This window comes from Heptranchias perlo, chromosome 10 (genome assembly GCF_035084215.1).
Source record: "Heptranchias perlo isolate sHepPer1 chromosome 10, sHepPer1.hap1, whole genome shotgun sequence".
NCBI classification, from domain to species: Eukaryota; Metazoa; Chordata; class Chondrichthyes; order Hexanchiformes; family Hexanchidae; genus Heptranchias; species Heptranchias perlo.
The window spans coordinates 48,690,997-48,711,752 of NC_090334.1; the positions used below are offsets into that span (position 1 = coordinate 48,690,997).

At 42.6% G+C, this 20,756-nt stretch overlaps 1 protein-coding gene across 7 annotated transcripts in view; it reads right to left on the reverse strand.

Annotated features, from left to right (window-relative positions):
• Positions 1-1,297: 1,297 nt before the first annotated feature.
• LOC137326512 (uncharacterized) overlaps positions 1,298-20,756 on the reverse strand; it is a 57,705-nt gene continuing 38,246 nt past the window's right edge. For all 7 annotated transcript variants that reach the window (XM_067991663.1, XM_067991665.1, XM_067991660.1 and 4 more), the window contains 2 exons: positions 9,668-9,799; positions 1,298-2,828 (listed from right to left, as the gene is read on the reverse strand). In XM_067991663.1, coding sequence (XP_067847764.1) covers positions 2,691-2,828; positions 9,668-9,799 — 270 coding nt within the window. In that variant the 3' untranslated portion in view covers positions 1,298-2,690. The remainder of the gene's footprint in view (positions 2,829-9,667; positions 9,800-20,756) is intronic.

A 20,756-nucleotide genomic window follows, 5' to 3' on the forward strand; every position in this document is an offset into this window, starting at 1 on the left:
AGAGCCTCCTCCTCCCGTTAGTTGTTTAATTGTCCATCACCATTCACGACTGGATGTGGCAGGACTGCAGAGCTTTGATCTGATCCGTTGGTTGTGGAATCGCTTAGCCCTGTCTATAGCATGTTGCTTCCGCTGCTTAGCATGCCTGTAGTCCTGAGTTGTAGCTTCACCAGGTTGGCACCCTCATTTTTCGGTACACCTGGTGCTGCTCCTGGCATGCTCTTCTACAATCCTCATTGAACGAGGGTTGATCCCCTGGCTTGTTGGTAATGGTAGTGAGGAATATGTCGGGCCATGAGGTTACAGCTTGTGCTGGAATACAATTCTGATGCTGCTGATGGCCCACAGCACCTCATGGATGCCCAGTTTTGAGCTGCTAGATCTGTTCTGAATCTATCCCATTTAGCATGGTGGTAGTGCCACACAACACCTTGGATGGTGTCCTCAGTGCGAAGGCGGGACTTCATCTCCACGAGGACTGTGCGGTGGTCACTCCTACCAATACTGTCATGGACAGATGCATTTGAGACAGGTAGATTGGTGAAGACGAGGTCAAGTAAGTTTTTCCCCTCGTGTTGGTTCGCTCACCACCTGCCGCAGGCCCAGTCTGGCCTCTATGTCCTTCAGGACTCGGCCAGCTCGGTCAGTAGCGGTGCTACCAAGCCACTTTTGGTGATGGACATTGAAGTCCCCCACCCAGAGTACATTCTGTGCCCTTGCTACCCTCAGTGCTTCCTCCAAGTGGCGTTCAACATGTAGGAGGAGGATTGATTCATCAGCTGAGGGAGGGCGCTGGGTGGTAATCAGCAGAAGGTTTCCTTGCCCATGTTTGACCTGATGCCATGAGATTTCAAGGGGGCCAGAGTCAATGTTGAGGACTCCTGGGGCCACTCCCTCCTGACTGTATATCACTGTACCGCCACCTCTGGTGGGTCTGTCCTGCCGGTGGGACAGGACATACCCAGGGATGGTGATGGAAGAGTCTGGGACGTTTTCTGAAAGGTATGATTCTGAGAGTGTGGCTATGTCAGGCTGTTGCTTGACTAGTCTGTAGGACAGCTCTCCCACTTTTGGCACAAGTACCCAGATGTTAGTGAGGAGGACTTTATTTAAGTATTTTAGTACAGATGTGCAGAGCTGTTTTACCTACTCAAAGCTATAGTGTTGCCACCTGTTCACAACTTGTAAATTATGTGCACGTGTCAAGCATTATCCTGGAAATTTGAAAAGTACAAATATTATAGCAAAATGGATAGATTACACACATGGAAACGGCAAGTGTAGAAATGATTCAAGGTGTTTATACAAAAAATTCAAGTTTTTATTTCAAATCCTAGCATAGAAATCAATCAGTCAATGTTTACAAATCTGAGGACAGCATGATGTCTGAGTACTGCTGATGTGTTTAAGTAGAAGCAGAATTTAAATCAATATTGGTAGACTCAAAACTAATCCAGCGACCTACATAAACAATATAATCTCAGAAAAGTAACTGTATGCATTGTGTAACTATTACATCAAAATTGAGATGTTTATCATATCGGCAAGAAATTATGTGTAATCCAACAATAGCTATAGTTGAGGAACTTATATATCACACATAGAAACACACTAGATCAACATTCTTGATTTTATTTCTATTGCACCAAGTGACTTTACATGGTAATCATTATGATTACAAAGTTTTATTAACATAGCAGTAAAAACCAAAATGTAGCAAATAACTGCAAGTACTCTATTTTGAAGCAGCTACAAAAAGTTGACATCGATAAAAGAATGAAACTCACTTTGGTCCATTAAGGCTGGAGTTATACCACACACTGTGCAAACTCAAACCCGTGAGACGCCCCTCTCCCCGGAGGGAGCCCCATACCTCATAGCTTTATTGTGCTGGGTATTCTCCTGAGTTATACTGTCAATTTTGCATTGATGTGCACCTAAAATCACTTTGCATCGATAACAAAGTAGCAGTACATTATCTACAATCTCCATATTAAAATTGCAGTGGAGTAGTCACATATTTAATGAAGCCCCAAAACATAACAGGGTACAGTAGCATATTGGTTACGTTACTGGACTAGGAATACAGAGGCTGAACTAATCACTCTGCAAACAAGAGTTCAAATCCCACCATGGCAGTTTTGAGAATTTGAATTCAGTTTTTAAAAAATCTGGAAATAAATATCAGTAAAAGTGACCATAAGATGTCGGATTGTTATAAAAACCCAACTGGTCCTTTAGGGAAAGGAAAACTGGCCTATTTGTGACTCCAGTCCCACACCAACGTGGCTGACTCTTAGCTGCCCTCATATGTGGCCTAGTAAGCCAGTTACTAGTATAAAACTGCTTCTGCAGTTCAAAAAGGCGGCCCACCACCACCATCTCCGAGCAACTGGGGATGGGCAATAAAAGATAGCTTTGCTAGTGACACCCACATAAGAGAATGAAAACAAAATTTAAAAAAAAAATATAAATTATCGGCAATCTGTTAAATTATACTTGCTTTAAAATTTGAGCTGTAACTAAATTCCAAAATAAAATTTGAAATGCTCAGTGTAACGAATTTAAATGCGAAGCAGAACGATCTCACCATATAAAAAGCTAAAAATTTAGATAAACATTATGAAAAAAATCTGTGTTAGTGAAGAACTAGAGGAAAAATACAAAATATGAATGTTTTAACTTTTGGATCACAAAAACAATGAGTTCCTCTTTATCCTTGGGGCTGCTTGCACTCTATTTCCATTCATCTGTAGCCATTGTACAAATGCGGTCTCCAGTCGATGAGTAAAACTCCGACTAATTCTTTGGGATGGGGTTACTGAGATCTGTAATCAAACAAAATAAAAGCAGATGGATACAATTTAGCAGAAGCTTTAATATACAGGACTGAAATGTTGTCATTTACTATAAGTTGAACTTTAACCTCTTTTGGATATGACAATTCATTCTTCAAACAAATGTTCATTGAGATAATTCTCCCTCTCGCGCCCCCCCCCCCAAAAAATAATCATTCATTGATTTCTTCGTTCAGGAATTTCTTCCCTCCCTCCCGGGAGATGCCTCATCTCATTGATACAACATACCAAAGTCAAGAACTTACCACCTGGAAAGGAAGCATGTTGTGCAACCACCTAGTGCTCCAAATACTACATTGATGGACAGGAAATCAAACTGACATGTTCAATGTTATAGGAATGCAGTTCCTAGTCCATTTAAATGGATTAGCAAAAGATATGCAGGTCACTGAACGTTCAATATAGCAGTGAAATAATTGATGGGAAAATCAACTGAATAAGGTGGTTTCTTCTCTATACGAGGGTATAAATCCCTTCTTATTTTCTCCCCATTTCATGCACTACCTGCAAATGACCAGGCAATGTACTCCCAGGTCTCTATTAAAATTGCTCAGGGATGTCTGTTGAGTGGAATGAAAGAACAGGAGATGGCTGAATTCCCCTATTTCCCCTTCTCGCCCCCTCCCTCCGCCCCCCACCACCACTGAATGGGGAATGTTCCGAACTTCCTTTTGCTATCTCCAGTAGAGCCAAGCGTGGTCTGGGGATTGAATGTGTTACCATTGCTACCACCACCTCTCCCAATACAGACCAACATTTTTTTTTAAATTAAAGTTATACATATTTAAATGGTTCAGGTGATGACCAGAACCAACATTTTCAGTCAATTAAATTAATATAATCACTTATTGGGAGGCAATTTGATGCATGTTCTGCAATGAGTACAGAATTTTAAACAGCTCCCCCTAAAACCCACCTTTAAACCCTTTGGTTTAATACATGTTTAAACCCATACAAATATTTTAATGTCTTCCCTGTAAAGGGCAGAAACATACAACCTGAACGGTCAACTTTAAATTTCAAAGTAAAGGAAATAAAAGTTTCCGCAGGATAACGTGGACCTGACAACGTGGTGAAAGTGTTAAATTCTTAGGCAGCCGGAAAGAACATGATTCAATCTCCTCTGCCGTGGCTAAAATTAGTTAGAGGCAATGGAAGCCATGATTCATGAGTTGTCCTACAGCACAAATAGTCCAACTCCAAGGATCAAAATGGAACAGATAATAAAGTGCCTGAATAGTCAGTCTTTGAGGGCTTGGGTAAAGTCATCCCACAGAATTCAAATGAAAAATAATATCCTCTCTGGAGGTAGCAAAATTGAAGGAATGTTCAGATAATTCTTGCCAAAACTAAGCATTTCCAGCCTGCCTGTCTTGAATATCTTAAATTCCGGAAAACTTAGTATATTCTTGATGGAAGTTCACAGAACAAAGCACTTTAAATTGGGTAAGCAGCACATCCACTTCTTTAGTTATTATAGTCATCCAAAATCTATCTTGAGTGCACTGACTAAGTGATAGGGAGACAGTTAGATGTTCCTGTAGCTAGTCTGTCTGAAAACCCATGCTGGCAGCTTAAGCAGTGAGAAATGCATTAGCTGACCTAGAGTTCTTTATGCACAACCTTATTCTGGACAATTGCATTGACATCATGGCTTTCCCTGAAACTTGGCTCACAGGTGGTGGCATTTGACCCCTTACTGAAGCTTCCCTACCTGCTATACTTTCCCACACCTGCCCTGTCCAAACCACCACAGTGGCGGTGTAGCCCTCGTCACTAAAATCACACCTTGATCTCTCCTCCTACTTCTCTGGTACCTTCTTCTCCTTCAAGCACCTTACGTTGTTCCATCTCTTGCCTCTCCTTTAAAAGCCTTGTTCTCTATTAACCCCCCAGTCCTACCCCAAGTTTCTCTGAGAATCCTCCCTTCTTTCCTCCCTTAGCACTGAGCAATGGTGATTTCAATCTCTATCCCTGCTCCCCTTGCGTTATCATCTGAATTCACTGTTATTTTGTCCTCTCTAAACTGCTCCCTCCATATAAATTCTCCTACCCATACTCATAGCAGCCCCTTGCTATCTCATGTGGCCTCTCTGATCCAGTGGTCTTTATAAAGATGAAACTATTTCCGATCATTTTCTTGTATCGGCCACCACCCACATCCCCCTATCCTGTTCCAACCCCACTTCCTTCTGTATCCGCCCCCTTCCAAGTCTCTAACAACTACATTTTTAAATTTCCAACTGCCGAGCCTCTGACCTTCCAATCATCACAATACTGGTGCTGCTGCTGATCTGCCTCACCTCCATCTTTGATGCACTTATCCCCAGCTAAACCTTTAATCTCTCCATCAACCCAGTTGTTCCCTGGAATGGCCTTCATTTTCATTCCCTCTATTCTAAGGGGCACAGACTTGAGCATATCTGGTTCAGCCATCCATCACCAGATCTGGCTGGACCACATCAAGTACTATCGGGTCTCAGTCTCTTCTGCCAAAACTGTTCACTACTCCAGGATCATCTTGCAAAGCCAAAGTCACCCCTGGATTCTTTTCTCCAGTACCAACCGTCTCCTTAAAACCCTCTCCGCTGCCCACTCCACTCTTATCTCCAAGTGCATGGATTTCTTTGTCACCAAGATTGAGCCCATTTGCTCATCTGCCTCTACTGCTTTTCCTCTTCCCTCCCATTTGCCCAGCAAGCCAACATCTCTCTCTCTCTCTCTCTCTCAGGCTTTCCCTGGCCCTAGCCCTGAACCCTGCATTTTTTTTAAGCTTTCTCCCTCAGTCATGTCCTCTCCGAGCTCATCTTTTCTATGAGTCCCATCTCCCGCTCCCTTGACCCCAATCTTATTAAACTACTGTCCAGCTCAGTGGGACTACCGTCACTTGGTTCCTCTCACACCATAGGGTACGGTTGTGCAGTGATTATATTTCTGGACCAGTAATAGTAATCTAAAGAACACAAGTTCAGATACCACCATGGCATTTTGAGAATTTGAATTCAGTTTTTTTTTAAATCTGGAAATAAAAACAAAAACTGGTACCATTAAAGTGACCATGACACTGTAAAAATGCAACTGGTTCACTAATATCCTTTAGGGAAGGAAACCTACCATCCTTACCAGGTCTAGTCTATATGTGACTTCAGTTTCAACATGGCTGACTCTTAGCTACGCTTTGAAGTGGCCTAGCAAGCAACTCGGTTGCCCACATGAACTGCAGTGGTACAAGAAGGCCCACCACCACCTTCTCAGGGCAAGTAGAGAATGGGTAATAAATGTTGGCTAGTCAACGTTGCCCACATCACAAGAATGAGTTTTTAAAAATACCTGTCCAATCGTACTCGCAGCATCTCCAACAATGGCTTCTCTCCTGCGCCAACCATTAAAGTCCCTATTTATCCCTGGCCCCCTCCTCTTCTGCATCTACATTTTGCCCCTTGGTGACATCATCCACAGACAAGAGGTCAGCTTCCACAAGTACGCTAAAGACACACAGCTCTACCTCTCCACTAGGTGTCAGCCTTAGCTCAGTTGTAGCATTCTTACCTCAGTCAGCAGGTTGTGGGTTCAAACCCTTTTCAGAGACCTGAACACAAAATCTAGGTTGACACTCCATCTGACACAGGAACAAAAGTAGGCCATTCAGCCCCTCGAGCATATTCTGACATTCATTTAGATCATGGCTGATCTGTACCTCAACTCCATCCACCCGCCTTTGCTCCATATCCCTCGTCAGTGCTGCACTGTTGGAGGTGCTATCTTTTGGATAAGACATTCGACAGAGGCCCCATCTGCCCTTTTAGGTGGATGTAAGAAAACTGTTTGCAAGAGAGCAGGGGTGTTCTGGTGATCTGGCCACCATTTATCCCTCAACCATCATCACTAAAGCAGATTATCTGGTCATTTATTTCAATGATCTTTATGGAACCTGGCTGTGAGCAAATTAGCTGTTGCGTTTCTTAACATTATAAGAGTTACTTCACTTTAATCGTACTTAATTGGCTGTGAAGCACCTTGGGGTGTCCTGAGCTTGTGAAAGTTGCTATAGAAATCCAAGTTCTTTTTTTTAAACCTTTCTTGACCCCTCCACTGTCTCTGTTGTCAGATTGCTTGTCCAAGATCCAGTCTTGGATGAGCCGCAATTTCTTCCAGTTAAATATTGGGAAGTCCGAAGCCATTGTCTTCAGCCCTGCCACAAACTCTGTTTCACTGCCACAGATTCCATCCCCCTCCCCGGCCACTGTATCAGGTTGAGCCAGACTGTTTGCAATCTTGACATCATATTCTGGTTCTGGTCTCCATATTACAAAAAAGATATAGAAGCACTGGAGAAAGTGCAAAAGACATTTACAAGGATGATACCAGAACTGAGAAGGTACAACTATCAGGAAAGACTGAAGAGGCTGGGCTGTTTTCTCTGGTGTGCCTCCCGCTCCCTCACCTCCAGAAAAGAAATTTTGTGCCTTCAGCATTTGCCTATCCTTCAAGATTTCTTGTATTTCAGTTTTTTTTTCTCTCCAATATGAGTGAAATAATATTCTATATACCTACAGCTCAAGTTACAAGCTCATGTCTCACTGCACTTTTAAGTATAATCAGCTTATACCGAAGACTGCTTTTGAGTTGTCAGCTTTTTAAAAAAAAGTTGTTAGCTTTCACTGATTTTCCATGTTGGGGGTATATAGAGTATTTATGTTTGAATATTTAATTATCATGTCTTGATTGATGGCAATTATATTAGAGTCATAGAGTCATAGAATTATACAGCACGGATAGAGGCCCTTCGGCCCATCGTGTCCGCGCCGGCCATCAAGCCCTGTCTACTCTAATCCCATATTCCAGCATTTGGTCCGTAGCCTTGTATGCTATGGCATTTCAAGTGCTCATCCAAATGCTTCTTGAATGTTGTGAGGGTTCCTGCCTCCACAACCCTTTCAGGCAGTGAGTTCCAGACTCCAACCACCCTCTGGGTGAAAAAGTTCTTTCTCAAATCCCCTCTAAACCTCCCGCCTTTTACCTTGAATCTATGTCCCCTTGTTATAGAACCCTCAACGAAGGGAAAAAGCTCCTTAGTATCCATCCTATCTGTGCCCCTCATAATTTTGTACACCTCAATCATGTCCCCCCTCAGCCTCCTCTGCTCCAAGGAAAACAAACCCAATCTTCCCAGTCTCTCTTCATAGCTGAAGCGCTCCAGCCCTGGTAACATCCTGGTGAATCTCCTCTGCACCCTCTCCGAAGCGATCACATCCTTCCTGTAGTGTGGCGACCAGAACTGCACACAGTACTCCAGCTGTGGCCTAACCAGTGTATACTAAGGTACGAGTCCGATATAGTCTAGGCATTTAGTTCTCCACTTAGAATATCAAAGCACAAAATAAAACAGGTCCTAATGATGGCAAATTGCAGGTTATTCCATGGGATAACCAGGTAAATAAGTTACCCTCTTTATTAAAAAAAAAGTAGAGAGTACAGAGGGGAAAGCATAGATAGGTTCTTCCTAAACAAGATAAACATACCCGCGCTCACCACCGCAGGCCAAAGACTCCTCTCTCCCTCACCTTCTTTCCAGATGATAATGCTAGTCTATCTATATATAAGACACCTCCAGTAACCTACAAACAACAGAATCAGTTGAAGACCCGAACAGTGAAGTGCTGGAAAGACCCTCAAACCTTCATAAATGCTCCCACATTCCAGAGCAAAGAGTTAACAACGCAAAGATCACACCATCACTGAAGCACTAGGTCAATTAATAGATGATGGCCTATATTGAACATAACGTTACTGGTTGTCCACAGGTAGGAGGAGAAGGAGGTTGGAACAGGGAGAAAAAGGAGGGGAAGAGCACTCAACAACTCAATCAGAAGGGTAAAAGATAGTCATGAGTGAGGGGGGGCACAATAGCAACCAATTTACCAGTTGATAAGAGGCAAAGGGCATCCTACCCCTGACCTCTCCCCCCAGTGGTGTATACATCTCTATACTGTTGCCCCCTTACTTGGCAACCTAAAGCTCCAACAAGCCCCATCTGACAGAGGACTTACCACCACCCACAGCAACAAATAACATCTCACTCAGATTGAGGGAGGAGAGGTCACACTTTAGTAATAGAGATACTGAATATAGGAAGCCACACTACAAGCAACTTATTGCTGTGGACCCTTCCAGTGGTTACCTTGATATATCTACATATGTGCTTGATTTGATCCATCGCAGACAAACCTATGCACAATGTTACTCTGTGGAGAAAGACAAGGGCTATAAATGGAATATGTGCAAGGGTCCCAGACCCTATGACACAAGTGGGAGTTGATAACTGGGATCTGCTAACCCCAGTAGACATCCTGATGAACCAGAGTCTTGCATACCCTGCAGCCAGATGAGCAGACCAGGGCACAAAGGGACAGACAGAGCATCACCCAGCCCCTCCCAACTACCCAATAAGGGATTTACTCCCACCAGGCACAAGCAAAAATCCTAGGGGAAATCGGTAAAAGAATCTATAGCAGACTTGAATGAATACCAGGGATTGCAAGTACAGGAGCACTCTGACAGCCACCACATGATCTCTCTCAAGATAGATGGCAAAATTCTTACATCCTAGATGAGAACTATAATGAATCACATTTAAAATAAAACATTTCAAAATCTTGTGCAACAATGTTCCATGGGCAAACATCAAATACATCAAATAAAACACAACTTAAAATATTATTGCTTGGCACAAGAGTCTTAAATTTAAAATATATATAAAAAGCACATAAGTTTTCAAATCTAGTAACTACTATATATTTTTCTTGTACCCTGGTCTGGATTAGTGTCTTGGTGCCATTTTCAGGCACAGCAGTAACTTCTGGCAGTGTTCTAATTGTGTCCAGGTCTGAACAGGAGGCCATAGTGTCGTCCAGAAACTGGAGGTCAGCTTGTACAATGTCCTATGTAGCAGACATGAGGGAAAAAAGTGTGCGTCAGTCAATCTGTACAAAATAAATCAAATATTTAAAATCAGTACTAGTTGTAAGGTAACAGCTCAGATTTCAGGATTAGAATTCTCTGATAGTGACTTGCCCACAGAGTAATTTTGTTTCATAGAAATAAAGATTTTCCACAACTTTGGAAGAAAGAAATAAAGCTATTGACAAATTCCTTTAAAATGAATGAACAATAAACAGCATTAACTGTGACCATTAACCTGAACTACCGGACTTGGTTGAATGCAGATGAGATTCATAATGCTACCCTTTGGTCACATGATACTAAGTTCAACTGGAGGCTCAATGGTCAGATAAAGGAAAGTAAATTTTATTATGTCTAAAATCAACTGCCTAGAGTCCCTTAGCAGCAAAAGATACTACGTACAACCAGCGAAAAATTCACATCACTAAACACAGATTATCTGGTCATTACCTGATTGTTGTTTGTGGGACCTTGGAAGGAGGGGGAAAAAGAGTAGGGAATAGGATCTCTGTTTTACAGGATGGTGTGTTTTGGTGTAACATGCACAGAAATCTAAAGCTATTTCCTGATCGTGCAAAGAGGTAGGACTCACATATGTGTACGAGGAAATCCTGCAGGAGGGGCATGCCCTCTGTTGGAGTACTTGAATTTGTACCAAATTCATTGATGTTTTGAAAGATGTTGGGTAATTAGTTACATACTGTAACATGTCATCGGCATACAGGGAGATTTTCTGCACAGTCCCTCTGGCTTGTAGTCCGTGGAGATCCAGATTTGCCTTAATAAAGTTTGCCGGGGCTCTGCAGCCAGAGCAATGAGAAGACAGGATAGTCTTTCGGTGGAGGGGGAATTCTGGGGGCTCAAGGCCAAGTGTGAATACAGGATTTTAAATTTACCCCCTGAATATATTGTTAAAGGACATTCTCTAGAGTGTCTTGTGGAGGAATTTCCACTTCTCTTGGCTTAATTCCTTTTTGGTGTCCAGGAAGACTACCAGGGCAGGAATATTGGTACTACTGCAGTGGTGAATTACACTGAATAACTAGCTGGTGTAACCCTTCAAAGAAATCTTGGATAAAGCCCATTTGATCTACATGGACCAAGTGCACTCAAACTGGAAGTCAAGATCTCGGACAATAATTTGTAGTCAGTATTGAGGACTGATATTGGTATGTATGAAGAGGGTTAGGTGGGGGCTTACCTTTGTTACATATTAGCGTGATTGCCTGGATGCTTTCTGGGAAGGCGTCTGTGACGAGCACATGGTGGAGGAGTTTCAGCAGGAAAGGGGTGAGCGTGGAGATTAAAGCCTTGTAAAATTTGTCAAGGTAGCTTTCAAGTCCTGGGACTTTCCCAGAATGGGGACTTGTCACGGTCTGTTCGATCACGCTGGCTGAGTTTGGGGCATCGAGCAACAATACTTTGCGTAGAGAGTGGATCATGAACCAAGTGGGAACTTAAGAATTTGGTGAGGGGGAAAGAGGTGCTAAATTTGAAAAAAAAAGCAAAAAAAAACAAAAAACAGACTAAAATGTAATTATCTATCAATAAATATAGACTAAGATATGGCAGAGCAGGTTGTGTGTCTGGACTGTAGTATGTGGGAGTTTGTGGACTTCGTGAATGTCCCAAGCAAACACATCTGCAGTAGATGTCTCCGCCTCGAATCTCTCCGGCTCAGAGTCATTGAGCGAGAGTGCGAGTTGGACACACTGACACGTAAGGGAGGGGGAGGAGAATCTGGACAGTTCACTCCAGACCTCGGTCACACCTTGTAGAGAGGTACGAGATCAGAACGGGGTTGGTGTGACCGATTGGGTTGAGCTGAAGAACTGGGAGTGTACTATAGACCCCCAAACAGTCAGAGGGAGATAGAAGGACAAATATGTAGGCAAATTTCTGAGAAGTTCAAAAACAATAGGGCACTAATAGGGGATTTCAACTACCCTAATCTTAACTGGGATAGAACCAGTGTAAAAGGTATAGAGGGTGCAGAATTCTTAAAATGCATTCAGGAGAACTTTTTTAGCCAGTACGTAGCAAGCCCAACAAGAAAGGGGGAAGTTCTGGACTTTGTTTTTGGGAATGAAGCTGGGCAGGTGGAAGGAATATCAGTGGGAGAGCATTTTGGTGGTAGTGATCATAATTCAGTTAGATTTAGCATAGTAATGGAAAAGGACAAAGATAGAACAGGAGTAAAAGTTTTCAATTGGGGAAAGGCCAATTTTACTAAGCGGAGAAGTGATTTAGCAAAAGTGGACTGGAAACAGCTACTTGAAAGTAAATCAGTGTCAGAGCAGTGGGAGGCATTCAAGAAGGAGATAGTGAGGGTTCAGAGCAAATATGTTCTCACAAAGATAAAGGGTGGGACTCCCAAATCTAGAGCCCCATGGATGTCAAGGAGCATACAAGGTAGGATAAGGTAGAAAAGGGAAGCTTATATCAGATACCGAGAGCCTAATACTGCAGAAAGCCTAGAGGAGTATAGAAAGTGCAGGGGTGAAATTAAAAAGGAAATTAGGAAAGCAAAGATAGGGTATGAAAAATTATTGGCAAGTAAAATCAAGGAAAACCCAAAGATGTTTTAGAAATACATTAAGAGCAAGAGGCTAACTAAGGAAAGAGTAGGGCCTATTAGAGTCCAAAAAGGTAACCTACGTGGGGAGACGCAAGACGTCGGTATGGTTCTTAATGAATTCTTTACGTCTGTCTTCACAAAGGAGGGGGACAATGCAGACATTGTAGTTAAGGAGGAGTTTGAAATATAGGCTGAGATAAACATAGTGAGAGAGGAAGTATTAAAGGGTTTAGCATCTTTGAAAGTAGATAAATTGCCAGGCCTGGATGAAATGTATCCCAGGCTGTTGAGAGAAGCAAGGGAGGAAATAGAGGAGACTCTGACCATCATTTTCCAATCCTCCCTGGCTACAGGCGTGATGCCAGAGGACTGGAGGACTGTTAACGGTGTATCGTTGTTTAAAAAGGGAGAAAGGAATAGACCGAGTAATTATGGGCCAGTCAGTCTAACCTCAGTGGTGGGCAAATTATTGAAAACAATTCTAATGTCATTTAGAAAGGTATGGATTAATCAAGGGCCGTCAGCATGGATTTGTTAAGGGAAGGTCGTGTCTGACTAACTTGATTGAATTTTTTGAGGATGTGACAAGGAGGGTTGATGACGGTAGTGCCTTTGATGTAGTCCACATGGATTTTACCAAGGCTTTTGACAAGGTCCCACATGGCAGGCTGGTCAGAAAAGTAAAAGCCCATGGGATCCAAGGGAGCGCGGCAAGTTGGAGCCAAAATTGGCTCAGTGGCAGGAAGCAAAGGGTAATGGTCGATGGGTGTTTTTGTGACTAGAAGGCTGTTTCCAGTGGGGTTCCACAGGGCTCAGTACTAAGCCTCTTGCTTTTTGTGGTATATATATCAATGATTTAAACTTAAAAGGGGGCATGATTAAGAAATTTGCAGATGATACAAAAATTGGCCGTGTAGTTGATAGTGAGGAGGAAAGCTGTAAACTGCAGGAAGGTATCAATGGGCTGGTCAGGTGGGCAGAAAAATAGCAAATGGAGTTCAATCTGGAGAAGTGTGAGGTAATGCATTTGGGGAGGGCAAACAAGGCAAGGGAAAACACAATAAATGGGAGGATACTGAAAGGTGTAGAGGAACAAAGGGACCTTGGAGTGCATGTCCACAGATCCCTGACGGTAGCAGGACGGTAAATAAGGTGGTTAAGGCGGCATACGGGGTACTTTCCTTTATTAGCCGAGGCATAGAATAAAAGAGCTAGGAGGTTATGCTAGAACTTTATAAAACACTAGTTAGGCCACAGCTCGAGTACTGCGTACAGTTCTGGTCACCTCATTACAGGAAAGATGTGATTGCATTAGAGAGGGTACAAAGGAGATTTACGAGGATGTTGCCAGGACTGGAGAATTTGAGCTATGGGGAAAGACTGGATACGCTGGGGTTGTTTTCTTTGGAACAGAGGAAGCTGAGGAGAGATTTAATTGAGGTATATAAAATTATGAGGGGCCTAGATAGAGTGGATAGGAAGGGCCTATTTCCCCTAACTGCAGGGTCAATAAGGAGGCATAGATTTAAAATAATTGTTAGAAGGATTAGAGGGGAGCAGAGGAAACATTTTTTCACCCAGAGGGTGGTGCGGGTCTGGAACTCACTGCCTGAAAGGGTGATAGAGGCAGAAACCCTCATCGCATTTAAAAGGTGCTTTGATGTGCACTTGAAATGCCACAATTTACAAGACCACGGACCAAGAGCTGGAAAGTGGGATTAGGCTGGATGGCCCTTTCTCGGCCGGCACAGACATGATGGGCCGAATGGCCTCCTTCTATGCTGTTTCTATGATTGTATGATAATGTACAGAGTAAGGGGAACTCATTCAGATAGAGAACGAGGATCCACAGAAACTGATCCTATCCAACAGGTACAATGTACTTTCTACCTGTGAGGATAAGGATAAAGACTGTCCGAAGGGCAGCCAGAATGCTGACCATGGCACCCTGGAGCAGAAGGCTGTTCAAAGGGAGGAGGAGGAGCGTGATATCGTAGTTGTAGAGGATTCAATAATTAGGGGGACAGATAGCATCTTTTGTAAGCAGGATCGAGAATCCCACATGGTATGTTGCCTACCTGATGCCAGGGTGAGGAGCATGTTGAGCCAGCTTGAAAGGATATTGGAGAGGATCCAACCGTTGTGGTCCACGTTGGGACCAGCAACATAGGAAAGAGCAGGCAAGAGGTCCGGTTCAGAGAGTACCAGAAGCTAGGAGCTAAATTAAAAAACAGGACCTCAAGGGTTATAATCTCCGGATTATTACCAGAGTCACGTGCAAATTGGCGTAGGGATAAGCAGATTAGGGAGGTGAACACGTGACTGAAGGAATGATGTGGGAAAGAGTAAACTGGGCAAAACTGTTAATGGGTAAAACAGAAGGTCAGTAGGAGCTGTTCAAAAAAGAATTTAACGCGATACAGAATCGGTTTATACCCCTAAGGGGCAAGAGCTCCACTTGCCAAAAAAAACTCCATGGATGGCAAAAGAGCTAAAAGACAACATAAAACTAAAAGAAAAAGCACACAAAAATGCAAAAAATAGCACAGATCCTGGCAACTGGGAGAGATGCAAAGAACAGCAAAGGGTGACAAAAGAGATAGTAAGAGCTACAAAAAGGGAGTATGAAAAGAAACATGCAAGGGATATCAGAATCAATACAAAAATGTTTTACAATTATATGAGGAAAAAGAGGGTGGTCAAGAGCAATGTGGGCCCCTTAAAAACTGATAATGGTGATATTGTAAATGAAAATAAGGAAATGGCGAACATGTTAAATAATTACCTTGCGTCAGTATTTAAAGTAGAGGAAGAGGATAGCATGCTGGACATCCCAAGGAAACTAATTCTGAATCAGGGCAGGAACTCATCATAATTAACATAAGCAAATTAACAGTAATGAAGAAAATAATGGCACTAAAGAGTGACAGAACCCTAGGACTACAGGGTTTCCATCCCAGGGTTTTAAAGGAAGTAAGTGAAAAAATTGCAGATGCCCTAACTATAATCTTCCAATGTAAGGAATCTTATAACACCAGGTTATAGTCCAACAATTTTATTTTAAAATCACAAGCTTTCGGAGATTATCTCCTTCGTCAGGTGAGTGAGTGAATAAGAGGTTCTCAAATCGCATATCTTATATTAGGCTGGGACACCATCACACCAATCAAAGGTGTCATTGGTGTTCAGATAGGTTAGCCACGGAAAACAGTAGGTCCCAGTATGCTGAATACACATTGTGTCAAATTACACAGACAGAGAGAAAGAGGCCCGAAAGGCAGAGAGAGAATATTAAAAACAGATAACTTTTTTTTCCCCTTGCTGGTGGGGTTACGTGTAGCGTGATATGAACCCAAGATCCCGGTTGAGGCCATCCTCATGGGTGCGGAACTTGGCTATCAATTTCTGCTCAACGATTTTGCTTTGTCGTGTGTCTCGAAGGCCGCCCCGGAGAACGCCCACCCGAAGATCGGTGGCTGAATGTCTTTGACCGCTAAAGTGCTCCCCGACTGGGAGGGAAGCACTTTAGCGGTCAAAGACATTCAGCCACCGATCTTCGGGTGGGTGTTCTCTGGGGCGGCCTTCGAGACACACGACAACACAAAATCGTCGAGCAGAAATTGATGGCCGGGTTCCGCACCCATGAGGACGGCCTCAACCGGGATCTTGGGTTCATGTCACGCTACACGTAACCCCACCAGCAAGGGGAAAAAAAAGTTATCTGTTTTTAATATTCTCTCTCCCTCTGCCTTTCGGGTCTCTTTCTCTCTGTCTATGTAATTTGACACAATGTGTATTCAGCATACTGGGACCTACTGTTTTCTGTGGCTAACCTGTCTGAACACCAATGACACCTTTGATTGGTGTGATGGTGTCCCAGCCTAATATAAGATATGCGATTTGAGAACCTCTTATTCACTCACTCACCTGACGAAGAAGATAATCTCCGAAAGCTTGTGATTTTAAAATAAAATTGTTGGACTATAACCTGGTGTTGTAAGATTCCTTACATTTGTCCACCCCAGTCCATCACCGGCATCTCCACATCACATATAATCTTCCAAAGTTCTCTCAATTCAGGTTCCTTTAGGTTGGAAAATTGCACGTCATTCCGCTATTTAAGAAAGGTGAGAGGGGGAAACCAGAGAATTATAGACCAGTTAGTCCAATATCTGTTGTTAGGAAATTACTAGAGTCTATAATTAAGGATTGAGTGACTGAACACCTTGAAAATTTTCAGCTGATCAGAGAGAGCCAGCATGGATTTGTAAAGAGTAAGTCATGTCTGATGAACCGGACTGAATTTTTTGAAGAGATGACTAAAGTAGCGGACAGGGGAACGTCTATGGATGTTGTTTATATGGACTTCCAGAAGGCATTCGATAAAGTCCCTCATAAGAGACTGTCAGCTAAAGTTAAAGCTTATGGAATTGAGGGCAAATTGACCTGGTTAGGAAATTGGCTGAATGGCAGGAGACAGAGTATGGATAATGGGCAAGTACTCAAATTGGCAAGATGTGACAAGTGGTGTCCCACAGGATTCTGTGTTGGAGCCTCAACTATTCACTGTATTTATTAATGACTTAGATGACGGGATAGAGAGCCATATATCCAAGTTTGCCGATGACACAAAGATAGGCAGCACTGTAAGCAGTGTAGATGGAAGCATAAAATTACAAAGAGGTATTAATAGATTAAGTGAATGGGCAAAACTGTGGAAAATGGATTTCAATATAGGCAAGTGTGAGGTCTTCTACTTTGGACCTAAAAAGGATAAATCAGAGTACTTTCTAAATGGAGGCCCAAAGAGACTTAGAGGTGCATTTACATAGATCATTAAAGTGTCATGGACAGGGATAGAAAATAATCAAAAGGCTAATGGAATGCTGGCTTTTATATCTAGAGGACTAGAATACAAGGGGGTAGAAGCTATGCTACAGCTATACAAAGCCCTGGTTAGACCACACCTGGAGTACTGTGTTCAGTTCTGGGCACCATACCTTAGGAAGTATATGTTGTATAGATTTTCTAGAATGATACCTGGACTGCAAGAGTTAAATTATAAGGAGAGATTACACAAACTAGGGTTGTATTCCCTGGAATTTGGAAGATTAAGGGGTGATTTGATCAAAGTTTTCAAGATATTAAGGGGAACTGATAGGGTAGATAGAGAGAAACTATTTCCACTGATTGGGGAATCTAGGACTGGGGGCATAACCTAAAAATTAGAGCCAGGACTTTCAGGAGTGAAGTTAGGAAATACTTCTACACACAAAAGGGTGGTACAAGTTTGGAACTCTCTTCTGCAAATGGCAGTTGATGCTAGCTGAATTGTTAATTTTAAATCTGAGATTAATAGAATTTTGTTAACCAAAGGTATTAAGGGATATGGGGCTAAGGTGGGTGTAAGCAGTTAAGACACAGATCAGCCATGATCTCATTGAATGGCGGAACAGACTCAAGGGACTATTTGTTCCTATGTTCCTAACTATGCACTTTCCTGGGAACCAAGAGAGGCAGGTTACATAGGTATTGTACAGTTTCTTGTTGCGTGACCTGGGACTTATATTTAGAGTGAGGCATAATAGTTTACAACTAAACTGCTGTTCCCAGTGTGGTCAGAAGTGAGGTTACATCAGTTTGCCTGTTTTATCCAATAGTTCCGTTTTGCATTTGCTGGGTGTGTATGAGATGTTGTCCCAGTTTGTTACCCTACTCTTATTATTTGGCTCTGGTATACCAAAGAAGCTTTTCAGTGTCCCTGATAACAGATCGTTTAGTTCCTCTCTGGTCGATCTCAGGACCCTTTCAGTGGTCTCTGGTAGTCTCATGAAAATTTAAAGTATGATAAAACAGTAAAACATGGTAAAGATATGAAAAGGAACACATCTTTGTTACGTTCCTTTTCATAAGGAATCCTTTTTATATTATGCTTACAATTAATCCTTTGATGCATTATTTTCTGGAATAAGGGACAAAGAACTGCTTGAAGCACAAGACACTCAACCCACCATTCCCTATGCAGCATCACACACATTTCAGTCATTTGTGGCGACGACATTTATTAAATCAAATCTTAAAAGTGTTTGGGCCATTAAATCACATAATACCATTTGTCATTGTTTTAGCAAGGTGAATTTGCTACATTTTAATCCCGACTTCATTTGCAGATCTCAAATGTTTCCTTTGACTCTTAATAGTCAACAATTCATTAGGACCATTTGTAGAGGTGTTCACAGTAACATCTTGGTTAGCCTCAGGTGATAAATCTCGATTGCTTTGGTGCTGAAGAGCACCACCTAGTGGAAAAATTGCATTACAGCTATTCTGTATTTCAATGCTGGTTTTGACTTTGGAATCATGCCATATATTAAAACTATGGCAGTTCAAAATAAAGCAAATATATTCAACTAAAAAAAAAGACATGCTTAACTAGAACAGTTTCAATTGCGAAAAATAGATTGCATAGAGTGATTTTTAAAATTCAATGTGATACCCCAGTTCAATGAAAAATCAATTATAGTTCCTATATACCATATTATTCATTTGAAAATAGCTCCATCAATTTATTGAAGGAACTAGCATGTGTAATTCAGGAAGGCACCAGTAGCAAACAGTAATACTGAAATTTGGGCGGGGACCTGGACTGCTGGGATACCACCCTGTATAGAATGGACCTTTAAGTTCCGTCTTGGGAAGGGGAGGTGGGCCATGAGTGGATCTTCCACCAAACTCATGTCATGGGGGTGTCAGGGGGAGTTCTTGGGCTTAAGTGGAACTCATACCAGTTGAGACGTAGTGAAAGTCCCTTTGCAACCTTCTGAAAGCCCCAAACCATTAAAGCAAAGTAATTGATCACCAAATGATCAAAGACCTTCTCAAATCAGAGCGCTTCCAGTGGGAATCAAAGGCTTTATTTTTGAAACAAAATTTTCTTCAGCCCATTTGGGCCTCTGGGATGACTTCAAGTGACCACTCCACCTTAGAAGAGCAAGTCAGCTTGGGCTGGGGAAGTTGCCTCTAATGTGCCCTTACAGATGTCGGTGACCTGCTCTAGATATTCAAATGATTGTCTCTGGGATTTAGGGCAGGATCTCCAGCATTGGTGGGGCTTCTGCTCCATTGCACTTATGCCGGCGGAGTGGGCCCCAGGAATTTCCAGACCAATGTGTCTACTATAATGACTAAGGCTTTGTCCAGATGACAACAGAAAGAAACCTCAGGGCATGGAACAACTTATCAGTGACCATTTGTAGATTAAATAGGATGTGCAGGTCAATTGTTAAACTAAAGTTCAATCAGTCAGGTTAAATTAAAGCTACTTTTCACTCAGACTACACAGTGTACAGTATACTTCTCTTAATTCAAGGTCGTCTAATTCAAATCATCAGATAATTCAATTTTTTTAGTACAGACTTTCTACTTTGCTGCCTTATATATATTGCCCTCCTCTTGTCCCTGCACACCACTGTGGGAGATTCCCAAGGGTCCATCTTTGGCCCCCTCCTCTTCCTTAGCTACATGCTACCCAGGGCGATATCATCTGCAGACATGGGGTCAGCACCCAGCTATACCTCTCCATCAATCTCTCGACCCTTCAACTGCCTTTGCATTGTCAGACTGCTTATCCGACATTAAATCTTGGGTGACCTGCGGTTTCCTTCAGCTAAACATTAGAAAGACTGAAGCCATCGCCTTTGCCCCCTACCACAAACCCCATACTCTGGTCATCAACTCCATCTCCCTCCCCAGCTATGTCTCAGGATAAACCAGACTGTTTGCTACTGCAGAGTCCTATTCAACCCTGAGCTAAGCTTCCGAACCCATATCCTCTCTCATCACGAAGGCTGCTTGCTTTCACCCATTTCCATTACTTTCTCCGCCCATCTTCCAATGAAACTCTCATCCATGCCTTTGTCACCTCAATACTTAACTATTCCAATGCTCGCTGGCTGGCCTCCCATCCTCCACCCTCTGTAAACCTCATCCAAAACTTTGCTATCTATAACCTGCAACAAATCCCACCTACAAGCCCATTACCCCTGTCCTCACTCACCTACATTGCCTCCCAATCCTCTAGCACCTCAAATTTAAAATTCTCAATCCTGTATTTAAATTTCTCCATAGCCTCATCCTTCCTGATCTCCAAATTCCTCCAGCCCTACAACCTCACCATTCCTCTGCCTCTTGTGCATCCTCCCTTCACCCCACCACTGGCAGCTGAGCCTTGGGCTGCCTTGTCACCAGGTTCTGGAATTCCCTCCTTAAATCCCCCATCCTCTCCAATACCCTCTCCTTCTTTAAGACCCGCCTTACAACCCACCTCTTTGCCCAAGCTTTTGGTCACCCCTCCTAAT